Source organism: Pectinophora gossypiella, chromosome 15, assembly GCF_024362695.1.
Source record: "Pectinophora gossypiella chromosome 15, ilPecGoss1.1, whole genome shotgun sequence".
NCBI classification, from domain to species: domain Eukaryota; kingdom Metazoa; phylum Arthropoda; class Insecta; order Lepidoptera; family Gelechiidae; genus Pectinophora; species Pectinophora gossypiella.
In genome coordinates this window covers 8,486,475-8,501,834 of record NC_065418.1, presented here as the reverse complement: position 1 = coordinate 8,501,834, position 15,360 = coordinate 8,486,475, and the positions used below count along the sequence as shown (strand labels likewise).

General features: G+C 37.1%; 1 protein-coding gene across 11 annotated transcripts in view; it reads right to left on the bottom strand.

Moving 5' to 3' along the window:
- Positions 1-15,360, bottom strand: part of LOC126372957 (protein sprint) — a 207,538-nt gene that overhangs the window by 6,248 nt on the left and 185,930 nt on the right. For 7 of the 11 annotated variants that reach the window (XM_050018881.1, XM_050018875.1, XM_050018878.1 and 4 more), the window contains 12 exons: positions 5,565-5,765; positions 5,026-5,210; positions 4,337-4,569; positions 4,031-4,257; positions 3,551-3,937; positions 2,819-3,373; positions 2,466-2,661; positions 1,990-2,384; positions 1,767-1,902; positions 1,507-1,662; positions 572-698; positions 346-460 (listed from right to left, as the gene is read on the bottom strand). In XM_050018881.1, the coding sequence (XP_049874838.1) occupies positions 346-460; positions 572-698; positions 1,507-1,662; positions 1,767-1,902; positions 1,990-2,384; positions 2,466-2,661; positions 2,819-3,373; positions 3,551-3,937; positions 4,031-4,257; positions 4,337-4,569; positions 5,026-5,210; positions 5,565-5,765 (2,913 nt within the window). The remainder of the gene's footprint in view (positions 1-345; positions 461-571; positions 699-1,506; positions 1,663-1,766; positions 1,903-1,989; positions 2,385-2,465; positions 2,662-2,818; positions 3,374-3,550; positions 3,938-4,030; positions 4,258-4,336; positions 4,570-5,025; positions 5,211-5,564; positions 5,766-15,360) is intronic. The other 4 variants (XM_050018874.1, XM_050018883.1, XM_050018882.1 and 1 more) reach the window with 4 other exon arrangements.

The window sequence follows — 15,360 nt, the reverse complement described above, 5'->3', positions numbered from 1 at the left end:
AGAACATACATGCAAGGAAGTCAGAACGATGTCAAGCTAAAAATATCTATTACGTCGCGTTATTGCAATATTGTTAGTGATATGAATTATTTCCGCAACGTCACGGCCCACGCTGCACACTTTGTTTATCTATATTGATAATTAATTCTGCGTTCATTAGTGTAAATCACTTAAACACACATTGCCCTCCAACAGGGCGATAGTAAAACGTGTAAAGCTTGTATAGTATTTCACCTAGTTCATTGGCTTGTTAGTCAACTTTCTTGAGTTAAATTGCAGGAATAACACTTTCAAAGAAAGTGAAAAAGCAAGTGACAACGTTTAGTTTCGAAGACCAGTTTTTACCTGTTCAGACAAGGGTCTGAGATCGTGTACGTTATCATAACAGGATGCTCTGGGAGGAGATCGCACCTCCTCTGGAAGTGCTACCGGTTCAGCGTTCAGATGCAATTCTGGGAATCTGAAAGGAAGGATAATCAGGATATTATATTACGATGATCAAGTTGTATTAAAATGTATATCGATTGCTCTGTTTTAATGTAAGGTTTGGCTGCTGATAATATATTATTACCTCTGAGCTACTATCTGATGAACAGTAAGATGTTGAGTTCCATCGTCCACTCCGCTTAATCGACTCTCTTGTTCAGCTAATGAAGGGAAGGTACCACTTTCGCTGTTAGATCCTTCGTCGTTTTTATCTGAAATAATTAATAATGCATGTTGTTTAAATTATGTAGAAGAAGTATCGAGGTTTATCCGGTATTTTTTCTATATATTCTGATTCGTAATAAAGTAAGTAGGTATTGATTTTCTAGTATAAGATGTGAGTTTTTGCGAATAACATTTATACCTAAAGAGATAGGCTAGTTTGTGATATTGTGATCTCTATAAAACAATGTGGGACTTTTCAGGCTACTTTCCCAAAAAAAAATAAATATAGATGGCACTGTCCAAATTTGCCTTCGTTTAACCTTCTAATTTCATGATTATAGACGTACACATATTTTATCTCTGTTTTTCGGTATTAATGATGATCCTTGTTGCTACATCCAGGCACAACACATCTTCTACCCATTATTATTCTGATCAAAATAAAGAAAAGCAATATAGATAGCAACACACTTCTATACATTTGTGATCCGAATATCAAGCAACAATTATTTTTATTTACGCCTCTGCCATTACATTACATTTTTGAATAATGAAGTACCCAAGCAAAAAGAAAATAGGTAATTATCACGTTAAATCTGAAAAGCGTCGTCTATATATATATTTCTTAGAAGAACGTAGCCTGGAAAATCTCTCTTTGTAGAAAATATTTCATTAGGAATATACACATGTAACCTTTTCACTGTATCTTGGTAAAATAAAGTAGAACAAAAATTGCTTATTATTCGAGAACTCTAATCTGTGTAACTGTAAAGTGACTATAGCTTTAATACTAAAAGTACTGGTGCATTATAATTTTCAGCAGAAGCATATTCCCATATTCATCGTTACACTGACTTATGAACTCCCAACTGGAGTCAACGGTCCAAGTCTGGTCGTTCTTGCCTGTGGGTGGCTTGTTGGCGACCCTGGGTGGCTGCACTGGTTTCATCTTCGGCTTGCTTCGTAAAGACACCAGGTTATCCACAGACGTCGAAGTATTTGGTGAAGAAGCTGTAAATAAAATATAAAAGGTAAAAAAATATCAAACGCAAAAAACACCCAATTTTCTTCTTTATTTCATTCCAATTTGGTGTTTAAGAAAACTTTATACTTACGTGAGAGTTCCTCTATGCTGTGCATGTCTCTTAGAGGGTAGTAAGGGTGGTTTTGATTTGGAGGCTCCGAATATCTTTGCGCCAAACTCATTCCCACCCTGAGCAATTTTCTCCGTTGCACTGGAGGCAAAGCAGCCTGGAAAGATTTTTATACATTATGAATAATTTTTAAGTTACAAATTTTGTTTTTAAAATTCCATATGAATAGAGTGACTACACTTACTTCTTTTATGGCATCTACAGGATCGGCGTAGAAGGGACTGCCTGCGTTATCTTTTTCAGAATCGTCATCTACCGGGTCTTTAATGCAATCTTCCAATTTCACAGTCTCCATACTCTCAGTGTTATTATGTACCTCCCTATTTTTAAATGATGCTTCAATCTCTTCAGTCAATTTCTTATTCATGTTCATTGCAATATTAAGTTTGTCCGGCCTCTTTGGTATAATTTCTCCTTTGCTGTTAGTAGTCGCAATAATTTCAGTCGACCCATTGAAGCTCTTTTTCAAAGAGCTATCGGAGAGATTTTTCTTTTCATTTAGACTTTCTGTAGAATTCAGAATTATCATATTTTCTTTCTCCAGTATCGATTGAGTACTTTTAGCTGCATTTAATTTTGCTGCAATAAGAAGCAATTGTAGTTACTTCATTGAAATTGCAATTAAGTTAAGTAAAATTTAAAAGATCTTATTTCACTTACGCAAAGTATCTGGCAAAAGGTCAGGCCTTTTACTTTTCATCAGGCCGTTGCTTATATTGTTATCGGTTTCCATTTTTGAAGGTTTAAATGTCGAACAGTTATTGCCTTCTGGTCCCCAAATATCTTCGTAATCTGATACTTTGTCCATAAGAGAACTTCTGTAGTACACGCCTGGAGATTCGAGGATATCAGATTCCTTGAAAAGAGAAATAAACAATGTCAGTATGGATCATATATTTTATAGATAAATAATTCATTGTAATGCAAGAGAATCATCCCGTTGATATTAAACCGTGCGGTTAGTGATGAACGTAAGAATTAGACATTCATAAATAAGATACCATTCCTCCTACCTGGTAATGTCTGGACTCCTTTCGCTGGGAGTGTCTACTCCTCCTCGATCTACCAGATGGTGTAGTACTCGTTGTATTTGTGTTAGGAGACAAAATCTTTTCTCTATCTTTACCCATCATAGGCGATACAATAGACTGGTTAGAAGAAGGAGAGAAAACACTTTTGCCAGATATTGGTGAGCTTCTCGATACTGGCGAAAATATTTCGCTCTTATTTGTTTGACTAAGGGGCGAAAATACGCCACTTTTAGAAGATATTGTGTCGTTAGACACAGGAGAATTTATTTGACTTGTTGGAGAGAAAATACCACTGGTTACAGAATTAGTACCATTAGGTGACACAATTTGGTTAGGACCGAAACTGTTACTAGATTTTGTGTAACTGTTTACGATAGGATCCGCAGATTCGGAAGTATTTGTCTGAGATTGTGGTTCATTAGGTGATCCAATTTCGGTTGAATTTTGTTCTATCACTTGTCTTTTGAAGCTGCCGTGCAAACTAGATGTCATTGCATTGATGCACTCTCCCTCTGGTGACATACGATGCATCAAACTCTATACGGGAATAGGAATAATGTATATTAATTTAATTATTACATATATTGAACATGAAATTGGTTAGAATGTCAAGACAACATTATTCACGAGCAAGTATGCCGAATGCACATCAACTTCAAGCATAACAATGCCACACGCAAATGCATGCAACCCGTAGAAATGAGAATTCCTCACCTGTTGTTCTTCATTAGCATCAGCAAAAGTTTTCGTAGCGTCTGTTACACTGAACACTGAATCTGAGCAGTTGTTATTGTTGATTGTATTAGACGCAAGCGTTAGTTGCAGCCGGTCACTTTGTATGCTCTCGTTTATTTGGTGATTATGAATTTGTGTGTTATTGACACTGAATGTGACTGTCGTGGTGACTGTTATGTTTCCATTCTGGGAAGCTTTGTTAATAGGACTGAAAGCCACGACTTCAGATTTGGGCGATAAGGATGCTTTGGTAGGTGGTTTGGCCCACCGCGGGGGTGGAGGCGGAGGCGTCGATTTGACGCTGCTCAGGGTGGGAGAGTGTTGCGTATTGGTGGTTGGGAATGAGTGAGGTTGTGTTATATGAGCCTGAAAACAGGTGAAGCATTAATTAAAAAACAAAATAAATATGAAACCCCATTAAGGTTTAGGTTAATTATTAATCAATAAAAAGGATCTTACCGTACTAGTCATTAGGTTTAGGGTATTCGGTGGGGTAGGTCTGGGAGCTCTAATAAAAGTCCCACTAGGCTTCGCTGGCGGAGAAGGAGCAGTTCTTCCTTTGAATGTGCTGAGGCTCTGGGTTTGGCTCGGTGGAGAACCAGATGATTCTATTGGCGACATCTTTAGCACTACATTTTGATCCTTGTCTGGACTGAGTATGTGATCCCGTGAGATGTTTCCTGAACCTGAGTACAATTTAATTTTTTAAATATATGTTTACGAATTTGTGCCGTCATGAAAAAGTTTATTAAGGATTTTACGTACTGGCATTAAAACTGCTAAGACTAGATCCAGTATCGGAAGGGGTGACGGCCATTGGGACTACACCATTGACGAGTTGCTGGCACGGCGAGATTAGATTCTGCGGATTGTTCTTCGGGTTCGCCATCGGATATCCCCAGAATTCCTGACCAAGTAATGCCAGGGAACTGAGTTGATGTCTGCTCTTCGCTTCACGCAGAGGCCGGGGTAACTGTAGCTGGACTGGTAACTCATCACTGTAATAGACATAAGATACATTTTAAATGTTTATCCTTAATTAATAATGATTTTTTAGGCGTTTATAATGACCATAGTCGTTGATAAAGTTTTTGTAACTCTTTTATTTTGCTGTGTAACTCGTACTCGCGGCATTGTCGCGGATGCATATACACGTGTTATTTTCTCGTGAGTGTTTTTGTGCTTGCTTAGTTCGTAATAAATATCAATTTTATGGTAACTTGTGTTTTCATCACCTTCGTAGTCCGCACCATCTCTCTCGTTAATAACAACTGTTTATAGTTGCGCATTGAAGCTTTGATTTGACCAAGCAAAGTTCCATTTGTTCTGATCATATTTTGTCTCTCTATTTAGACACGATATATATTGTTGTGATATTTTGAGAGTGATAAACAGATACCAATACTGATACAAAGTGAAATTATTCGTTTATTTTGCAAATCATATTAACTTACCAACACTGCGAATAATGAGCGATTAGTTCAGGGATATTGTCGAAGCGATTGTGCGAGGTCTCCAGTCCGATGCGACCTCCTGAAGCTTGGATGAGGTAATGCTCGATGTAGGGCCCCTTGTCGGCCGGCAGACGGACGCTGATGGCCATCGTATCAGGCTGGCTCGATTGACGGACTACGAAGTTCTGGAAATTACAATTTCGGATTGAGATTTTAACATAACTTTTCTCAGTACTTTAGTAGGTACTCTTTCTTTAGTAGTTTTACGTAGTATATTTTGCCCTAAGAAATAAATTACAAAGTAAGCAACAAGTGTAACCAAATAAAAGCATTTTTGATTGTTTTATGGCTAATTATCTCACTATACATTTTCAAAGGATTACTCAATAATTCATAAAAATACTTGCATAACAGGCAAAGCAATTGCCATTGATAAAATCAACGGATCCGCCAGGTACTATTCAATACTAATATTGCTTAGTTATTTTATTATTTTGAAAGAAAGAGATGAAGGAATCAAATTATTTCAAACATCTTACCCCTTCTTCCTTCCCCTGCAGCAGATGGAAGGCACCAGCTCTCTGGATCCCCGGCAGGAACCAGACGGGGTGCGTTCGGATCAGGCGCTCTAGCAACCCGATGTCGCATGGCGGCTGCTCCTCCGACCCAGACCCTGAAGAGCCCACGGAGGAGCAGTCACCTCGGGCGCCCTCGCCGTCCGACGAGAGACTTTCTCGGCTCTGAAGATAATGGATAATACATATTTTTAATCTAGGTAAGTTTAATTAGTCATAGAGAAAACTGGAGACGTTCGGCAAATAAAGCCAACTCCATGTAATTGAAAATCATAATGCGTTTAAATGCTGTGAGTAGATAGTCGAATGACAAGGTGAAAAGAGACGAATACCTAGCTGCACTAAACTTATTTGAAAATGACGTGGTTTACTTTTAGAGTCCGGAAAATAATTCTAAATACAAAATCCGCAAATTATTACACTAGTCATAAAATTTATTGCTGCGTACTTGATTAAAATCTTAGCTGATTCTGCAAATATCAACGATTTTTTATAATTGTATCTATAAAGTAAGTGTACTGGGTTGTGTATAAAATATTCGTAAACCGATATACGTCTGCGCAAGGCCTGAAGCGGTAATACGATATTGACTAACGAAGAGAAGAGGGACCCTTTTTAACTTTATTTACTCTCACTTGCGAGCGACAAGTATCGATGAAAACTAAAGGATAATTTGATGGGAACGATACTAAATTATCTTGTTTTGCCAACAGAAGGTACCCAGGTACTTGTACTTTTGTTGCTAGACCATAAAAGAATATAATTATATAGCAACAAGTTGATTTTAGTAGCAAACTGGGCTTTTATAGGTAATTTTGTAAGTTAAAAATGTACCCGGTAGAATACCCAAATTATTTTACGATGTTACTAATTGAAAATGATCGTTATAAAGTTTAATGCGTAGCGAAAATGGCCGTTTTATAATCCTTTAATTCAGCCAGAGTACAAAGTGAATGAAACCTCCTAATTAGGACCTTCTATTTATGAAATATCGTACACGCAAATATTAGTGAGTCCCTTTTATACAAAGTGAGCCTCGGGTACCGTATACACCGGCTTATTGCACAGAGAGGGTAGGCTGCGGCCTGGCTTTATGTTATAGCAACACAAATGTGTACACACCCTATTAAGATTAATTTTACATCGAGTTTGTCGCTGCTGGGAAGTGAAATAATAATGTTTATGTGTCTATTTGCTGGTGGATACATTGTCCCTTGCGGAGGGTCAAGCTATTCAAAAAGCTCGTGTTGTTAGAAAGGGATCTATATTGGATTAGGTACCTATTCAGAATAATATCTACATACTTATTTACATTTTGTTTTTCTTTCAAGTTATACAACTACTGACTTTAAAACAGTCTTGTCGTATTTTCGTGATTCAAAATTTCCACTACTATTCACTTCAAACAGGGAAAGCCTCTTTGCTCACGGAGTTGGAAATATTATTACACGACTTTCCCGCAAAAGGTTCGAGAGGCGGCATTCTTTACAAAGGTTCTGTAAAGGACAAGCAATTTCGTATACGTTCATTCATATTCGTTTCAGTTGTATTTCGTTGTTTATACGTATGTAAAAGTTATCTGTACCCTTTTCGGTCATTGCCCTGAGATAAGACTATCGGACGGAGGATCGAGATAAGTTTGTGGAAATATGCTCAGCAAGCGGCTCAATTTTCCGCCGATATTTTTATGTAAATAGCCGCGGGCTGGCACGATCTTCTGAGGATATTGTTGGGAAGAAATTATTTAAATAACGTTCCCGTTTGTTTAAAGGGAGAGATGAATTATATTTTTAATTAAAATTTGTTTTGAGTTTTGGGAACAAACATGCGCCCTGGTGATTATACAGTTTTTAATAAAAGTTAATGTGTATTTCCGTGTCGGAGACAGACATTAATATTCATGTAGTCCCTCGTCTGTTTGTTAATTGAGACAAAATCCCCGCAAATGCGATGCCGTGCGTGTTTACCAGCTAGTTTCAAACGGGAATTCGTTGAAAATGTAAGTACACATTTAGTGCAGTTTATATTAAATGAGCAAATATTTTGTTTGATGGAACGTGAAATTATTACGGAAATCACTTTGATGTGGGAAATAGAATTTCACGTTCGTTAATTTTGCGGTTCGGGATAGTCTATGTTGTTATATTGGACCTAGTGTCTGTTTGTACCTCAAGGGATTTAATTTGGATCTATTTGTTTAAAGAGGGTACAAGATCGTTCTTATTTTTGTAAATAAAATTGACCAGATTTAGGTATGTACGTAGGTACACCAAAGTTTTTGCCTTATAGTGAAAACCACGTACCTATGCGCCTTTTAAAATATGACATACCGACCGATGTAACCTAACCTCAAAATAACATAACCTCACAATATACCAACTAGTTCCAATCCAGGTTAAAATTTAGTGGTCGCAATTTTTACGCAAATTGTTATTAATTGAAAAAATCAAGGTTTTGTTGAAAATCAAGGTTTTTCAAAAGGCGCTTACATAGTTTTTTTACTATATAGCGACAACATTATGTAGGCGTAATCACATAACTAGGTACCTATATCTTGATTTTAGTACATCATCTTCTAAAATAATTTCGTATTTCAGAAGGCACGGTAAGCCGTTGGTGCCGGTTACTACTTACTCATGTAAATACGTAGTTGTGACATGAGCCATGTCAGGGGCCTTTGGCGGCTCCGTAATAACCCTGGCATCAGGTTTGCTGAGGTTGGAATAGAGAAAGAAATCAAAATAATTAAAAGTAAGAAAACAGATTGAAATTACATTTAGATTGGCAAGGAGCACGTTCGTAGCAATAATCGGTGGAAAGTCAGCCGTCATTCTGTCTCGCCGGATTAGATTTCTCCGCCGCAGTTCGCGATGAGGAGCGACGGTTTAAGTGAAAACCAACGGAAAAGTTAATTTAATCGCCACTCTCCACTTTAATTTGTATCGGAACGTGACTTTAGTTCGCAAATGAGGAAATATTAGAAATATCTTGGCTTGACTACTCCTTGCACGTTTAACATAGCAATATTATTTTGCACCAACTTATATTCCTTGAACGGACTTTTAATAATACATTATTATTTTATTAAGTTGATATACTTAATAGGAATCTTTTTTTTGCAATCAATCAATCAATAATACTTTATTGCACAACGACAAATACAAAGGACATAAACATACCAATAAAAACATAAGCACAATAGGCGGCCTTATTGCTAAACAGCAATTTCTGCCAGGCAACCTTAGGGTGAAAGATTATGCATTGGTTCACGGGCTGGTGAAATAAGCATGTAATGATCCTAACATAACTAAAAAAGAAGAATAACAAATAATGTATACTTAAAACGTTTTATTATTTATTTTTGTCTAAGCGCGATATGTTATTTTATATTTGAATACTATTTATCTTATGTAGCTATCTAGAGTAAGGTGTCAAACAAATAATTTATACTTCTCTTTCCATAATTCTTGTTCCAATTGAGAGTATGAAACCGCAAAATAGCCGTTGCTAATGGCGACACCACCAATGGGTTTATAGACAATAAATGGCGAAATAAATAAAAAATGGCGTCAGCAGGCTATGTTATTGGTCTATAAATTAATAGTGGGTTGTTAAACGGGCAAACTGCCGAAATGTCGCCATATTTTTGCACCGCTGCTCTGGGCTCAATAGGGAGGAAACACCGGCTTTATTGCTTACTATTTTATACGAAAAATCTCACTTTTACCTGCAGTTCTTTTCATGCAGATACGTTTCCTCGGCTATGCAGGATGTGAGAGCTACAGTAGGATGAGACGTTCGACAAAACCTAGTTAAAAATCGACGATTCAAAGTGCATAAAGATATTTTTGAGTTTGAGTCCTTCGGGTGTATAGAATCGGGATGAATGCATACTTAATACGGGGTGTAATTCAGATACAATTAGAATAGAGCCAGTTGGATTGCATTGAAACCACTCGGGCCGTCGCGTCACACGCCCGATTGCACATAGGAACTGTTGCTTAGTTAAATGCATTCGGTGATTAAGTACAATCAGACTATACAGGATGTTAGTGACATCGTAACGAAAACTTTGATCAGAGTTAATATCATGTGGAATTATTTGTCGCAAAAGTATAGAACTGAAAATAATAAAAACAAAATACTAAAATGTTCATGACTTTTCCGATAGGAAATTCTACTTGATATCGAGTCTGAATCATCACATACAGTATTCATTGTGGTGTCAGTGTCACTAACACCCTTACGTACCTACTTGTATGGCTACCTGTATGTACTTTTATGGGGTGTAAGTGACATCGTAACAAATACTGAGAGGGGTGATTCAGCTCATTATTCTGAGTTAATATCAAGTTAAATAAATAAGTGGATTTTTTCATCGCAAAAGTATAGAATTCAAAATAATATTCACCCTTTCACGAACAGAGACCATGGGTCATTGATGGTTCATAATAGGTAGTATGAGAGCATGACAACTTAGAATCGGAACGTCATTAGACGTTCTGTCCTTAAAAGTGTTAAAACTTTAAAAAAATATGAGTTTAGCGACGGAAAATTCCACTTGATATTAACTCAGAATCATGGTCTGAATCATCTCCCTCAGTATTCGTTACGATGTCACTAACACCTTGTATAAATGCACAACTTACTATTATATTACCACAATAACTGAAATACCTCCATAAATTATAATAAACAATAATATTCATCCCACAACAGAATTACACAAGCAGCGTGTCGCATGTTGGAATTACATTGTTAGTGTTACCATCAAAATTAATACGTATAGTAATTAATATTGCGTTACACAGTAATTCAGGAAGCATACGCAATAGTGATGTTCATTGGTGATAATTTGGTTAATACAAACACCGTTATTATAACGTACCTTACGTAGGTATGAACATTTAATTGTCTTCTGCTGTCTATTCAATAGATGTTAAAGTGATTTATGCATTTATATTACCTTAATCAGACCAACACTCTTCCAATTTTCAGATTTATATGGAATTATAATCACCTAATAATTAGATACATACCAGAATAAAGGCCGTATATTTTGTTTATTTGAAAAATCCTAATGACGTCATCACAATAATTCGTCGCGTAAAGTCACGGGATGGCATCCGAATTTGACAAAAAACATATAAGGTTCTGTACGTACAGTTATGAGCAATATCGTGTACTCAATTTAGAACCCTGTCGCACTATCATATTTGACATTTTAATGAGACTTACGGTTTAATTTGGCAAAAAAGTGATTGTGACATGGTTTCAAAGTGTATACATATTAGTACTCGTGACCGTACCTAATAGACGCCTAATAGATATTTATGATTCTTTACAAAACTGTCAATTATAACTACGCGGACGATGCGGAAGAATGTTCATGTGCTTTCACCTTTACTTTTGGTACTACCATCAGTTCGGAAATTTTGCCACTATCAACAAAACTACTTTTATCTAAAGTCTTATACCAAAACATTGGGAAAATAAAATGAATACACTTCGTAAGAAAAACAGACAGATAAGTGCACAGCGTCCAAGATTTAACGTTGCCAACGTTTTTTAAGTGAACATGTCACGAGAACGTCCAGAGGCAGTATTTCACCGCATCGCGTGAGATTAGATCTCAAAACCATTTTAGAAGTGAGATGTATCGAAATTCAAGTACCTACATAATGTAATAACCTCATAATAATAATAAGAACACTTTATTGCACACAAATTTACAAGACATTTACAGGATAAAATTATTCTAAAGTGGACAAAAAAAAAGTTTTCATCTCGAGCTCCTCCGTGCTTCGGAAGGCACGTTAAGCCGTTGGTCCCGGCTGCATTAGCAGTCGTTAATAACCACCAATCCGCACTGGGCCCGCGTGGTGGTTTAAGGCCCGATCTCCCTATTCATCCATAGGGAAGGCCCGTGCCCCAGCAGTGATGATGATGATGGACAAAGGCGGGCCTTATCATTAAGAGCGATCATCATTGAAGAGCGATTTTTGGTCTTCATCGTGGTATTGTATTCGACATTGATAATTAATCAGTAGCAAATATAAGCCTACCTACCAGACACATACCGAAACTATAAAGCATACCGAAACTAACTAGGAGACTAGTTTTGGTGGAAAAATGTGTACAAAATACATTTTATCACTGAAATTAATTAATAAATAGATTAATATAATCCAACATGGCCGCAACCGAAAATTAGTAGGCGACAATTTGCAGATCCACTGTATCACACCGCGGTACAAACGAACGAAACACTGGATCCGCGATATTAATTCCACCATCGGCGACAATAAGCGCTATGAATCACTGGCGACAAAGCCAACAACGCCACCAAGGTGTTTCAAAGCACAATAGCGCCGAACCGCATTTTCGAATAACATCGCCTCAAAATGTGTGGCCTGAGATTTATGTACAAAGTTAGATTGCAATTAGTTTGGAACACACGTGGTAAACGTACCAAGTTTGGACTCCATAATGCATGATAATAAGGGCTCTTGGCCGTAAAGGGCTGCGGAACAAGTATTTTAATGAGTTAGTTTTGGACATAAGCACATTCTTCATCAGATAAGTTGAAATTGCTAAAGTACTTACATAGTACCTATACCTATAAACATAAACAGCTTATAAGGACGCGATACGTTCCTCTGCTGGGCACAGGCCTCCCCTTAATCAACCAGGATGGTACATGCCACGCTGCACCATTCTGCTGCGAGTTGTTTTTACGGCTAGTAGCCCGCATCAACATCTTAGTGTAAATTATTTGAGATTCTTTGTAATGCAGTAGGATTTTCTTGCTAAAATCATCATCTTCCTAGTATTATCCCTTTTATCACGACGTCCGCTTACCTAATCTGAAGATTTGACTACATTCCACTACCACAGCCATTTCCCAATACGACGGTCAATCCTTATCAGTCTATATCTACGTCATAAGGTTCTCAAATTCCTTACAAAATGTTGACAATTGTGATTTAACTTTGAAACTGCATTGTCTTACAAAGACTACGATTTCCTTCGTGCGTTATGGCTAAGTAGCTACTCGTGGGAACTAGCATTAACGTTACCACTTGCCACTCGAAACGGTTATGATAATGAAACAATTTCACAATGCAGACGTGTTAGTGGTCAGAATGAGATATTAATATTATTCTAGGGTAATGATGTGAGCATTGTTTAGAGAACATTTGTAGTTGGTTGGAGTACGGTTGTGTTTTATGCTACTCACCCCTTTCGGTTGATTAAAGAGAGGCCTTTGTATTACGTATGTATAAATAAATGAGGAAAACAGTTCAAGCTCGTGCTACCAGTATTAGGGTTGTCAGAACGATTCGATTGATCCGTTGAATATATTTATACTATATATTCATACTTACACTTTATTTTTTCTTATACATTCCTAAAAGTTACTTAGCAAAAATATACAGCCAGTTAAAGTTCCCCAAAAGTCAACAAACTTGGTACTGCAGCTCATTTCTAAACATAACTGAAGAAGTAACAACCCGGCAAACTTGAAGCGACTAATTATCAAGACGTCGACATCTCCCTCGCAATTTCTTAAAAGGCAGCTGTGCTTAGTAGTCATAAAAATATACTTGGAACAGTTGACGCTGTGTAACAGTTACTTTCGGTACTAAGTGCGAAGTGGGCGCACGTGCTAAGGTCTTGTAAATGCCCGCGACGTTTTACCCTACAGGGAACAGCACCTGTGGCCACGATGGCACTTTTGATAGCTTGTGTATTTTAAAGTGCTGCGTGCCGCCTTCAAAATCCGTTAGCATACCTTTTTGGGACACTTTTGGTGGGTCGGCCGTATTATGTAGACATAACACGTCTTGACAATTTATGAGGTAATTTGATTGACAAGTAATGTTAAAATCTTTACCCAAAATTGTTGCCCACAATGTGCAAATGGGATAAACATTTAAAAATGCGTTCTACGGTTTAGGTCGCAAGATAATTATGTGCTAGGAAAAGATTTGCCCTGAATGATACTTAGAGTTTCCATTCAAATTGAGTACAAAATATACTTCCAAATGAAATACCATTCGTTGCACAAAACGTCGCGTCGCCAAATAAACTTTTAACGAGCGCGAATGCGGCAGACTTGGAAAAAATTGACACGGATGCAAAAAGACATTATGGAGTCGGAATAACAGTTATTACTTTACAAATAAACTTAGTGGGACTTTTCCTCAAGTTCAATCAAATAGAGTAAACAGTGGTTGTGGTCCGGCGGGGGGATGCAGCAGATGACTCACCCTGGGAGGTTAAAAATCAATAAACCCCAGTCTCCCCGTGCGTTCCGATCGAATTGTCACACTAAATTTTTTTAGGTATAATGCTTTTAATGTTGTATTATAAGATCGTAACTTGTGTACTTTTGAGTTTTGTTTATTTTTTTGTTTGTTGGGGCTATACGTGTAATGCTTCTTATCAATGCGATGGTAACATGTTAACATTAATACGCCGTTTCATAAGTACTTCTAAAAAAAAAAATATCTATAAGGTACGTTATTAAATAATGTTCCATAATTTCCAAAGACCTGATATTGTGCATATGTCGGGACCCAAGTCTTGTTTGGGGTCCGATCCCGGGCGCGACATGACAAGTGACGTATGTACAGCAAAAGGCCTTTTAATTGCTCGATTAGGATCTATTGACTTCCAATTTTCTGCTAGATTAAGTAATTGTGAGGTCATCGTTCTGTAATGGGTTGTGATATTAAAGAGAAGAGTTTGCGTGGCGTTGCCAGTCTAATCAAAATTGAAGGGATTTTCCAAAATGTGACCTGAAATATCTGTAAATATTTTTAGCCTTAGTCATCTCTCTCTCTCTCTCTCTCTTTATTTAAGAGCTGCGCTCTTGTCGGTGGAGCAATCGCCATTCCTCTCTTCTTCCCGCCAAAACCTTCACCTCCTGATACGACACGACCTGCACCTTCTCTTAGCCTTAGGTCTATTTAAGTTTTAATAAATCTTCTCCATTCCATTCTTCATTGTCCCCCAGCTTGCAGACTTGATTTGAATGACCTTAATATTCACTTAAAACTATTTATATAACATTACAGTTGTGTATGAGTTCCCAAGTTTGACTTCATGTACGGTTTGTTTCGTATTCGTCCAAAGCACATTTACGTTTCTAAACAAACTATTGACCGTACAAAATTAAAAATTCCGGCGCCGTAAAAATAGACAAGATCGGAATAGCACCGGTGCCGGCTATTGTAGCACTAAATCGATGCCGTTGGATGCAAATTAAACGCGGATGCACCGGGTTTTTTATTATTTTTTAATCTGTGCCCATTAAGCGCCCTCTAGTGGAAGTGTTAGTGACAGAAGATAAATCGGTCTGCGGTCACAATCGGGAAAAATTAGTGAAGACGATTGTAGTTGAATGATTTTGAAGAAAAAACCACATTGATATGTGTTTTTGGTTAGATAAAAAAATAAATAAAAATAAATTGTAAATAATAATATTTGTAGATTGTATTGTTGTTGTGTATTTGTAATTATACTGTGTTATTTTTAAATTGTTTTGCTGACGCAGATACCGAAACGAAACGCAAAGTAGAAAATGAACCACCGAAATATATAGGTAGTATATTGTGTCTGATATAATGGATCATAAATTAAAGCTTTCGTTGCATTCTGAACAAAAGGAAATTCATTTAACATTCGATTAATTTCCAAAATTTACATCACAACGGCTCATTAATTTCGAAATGTCGAATGCCTATTTGTTCAT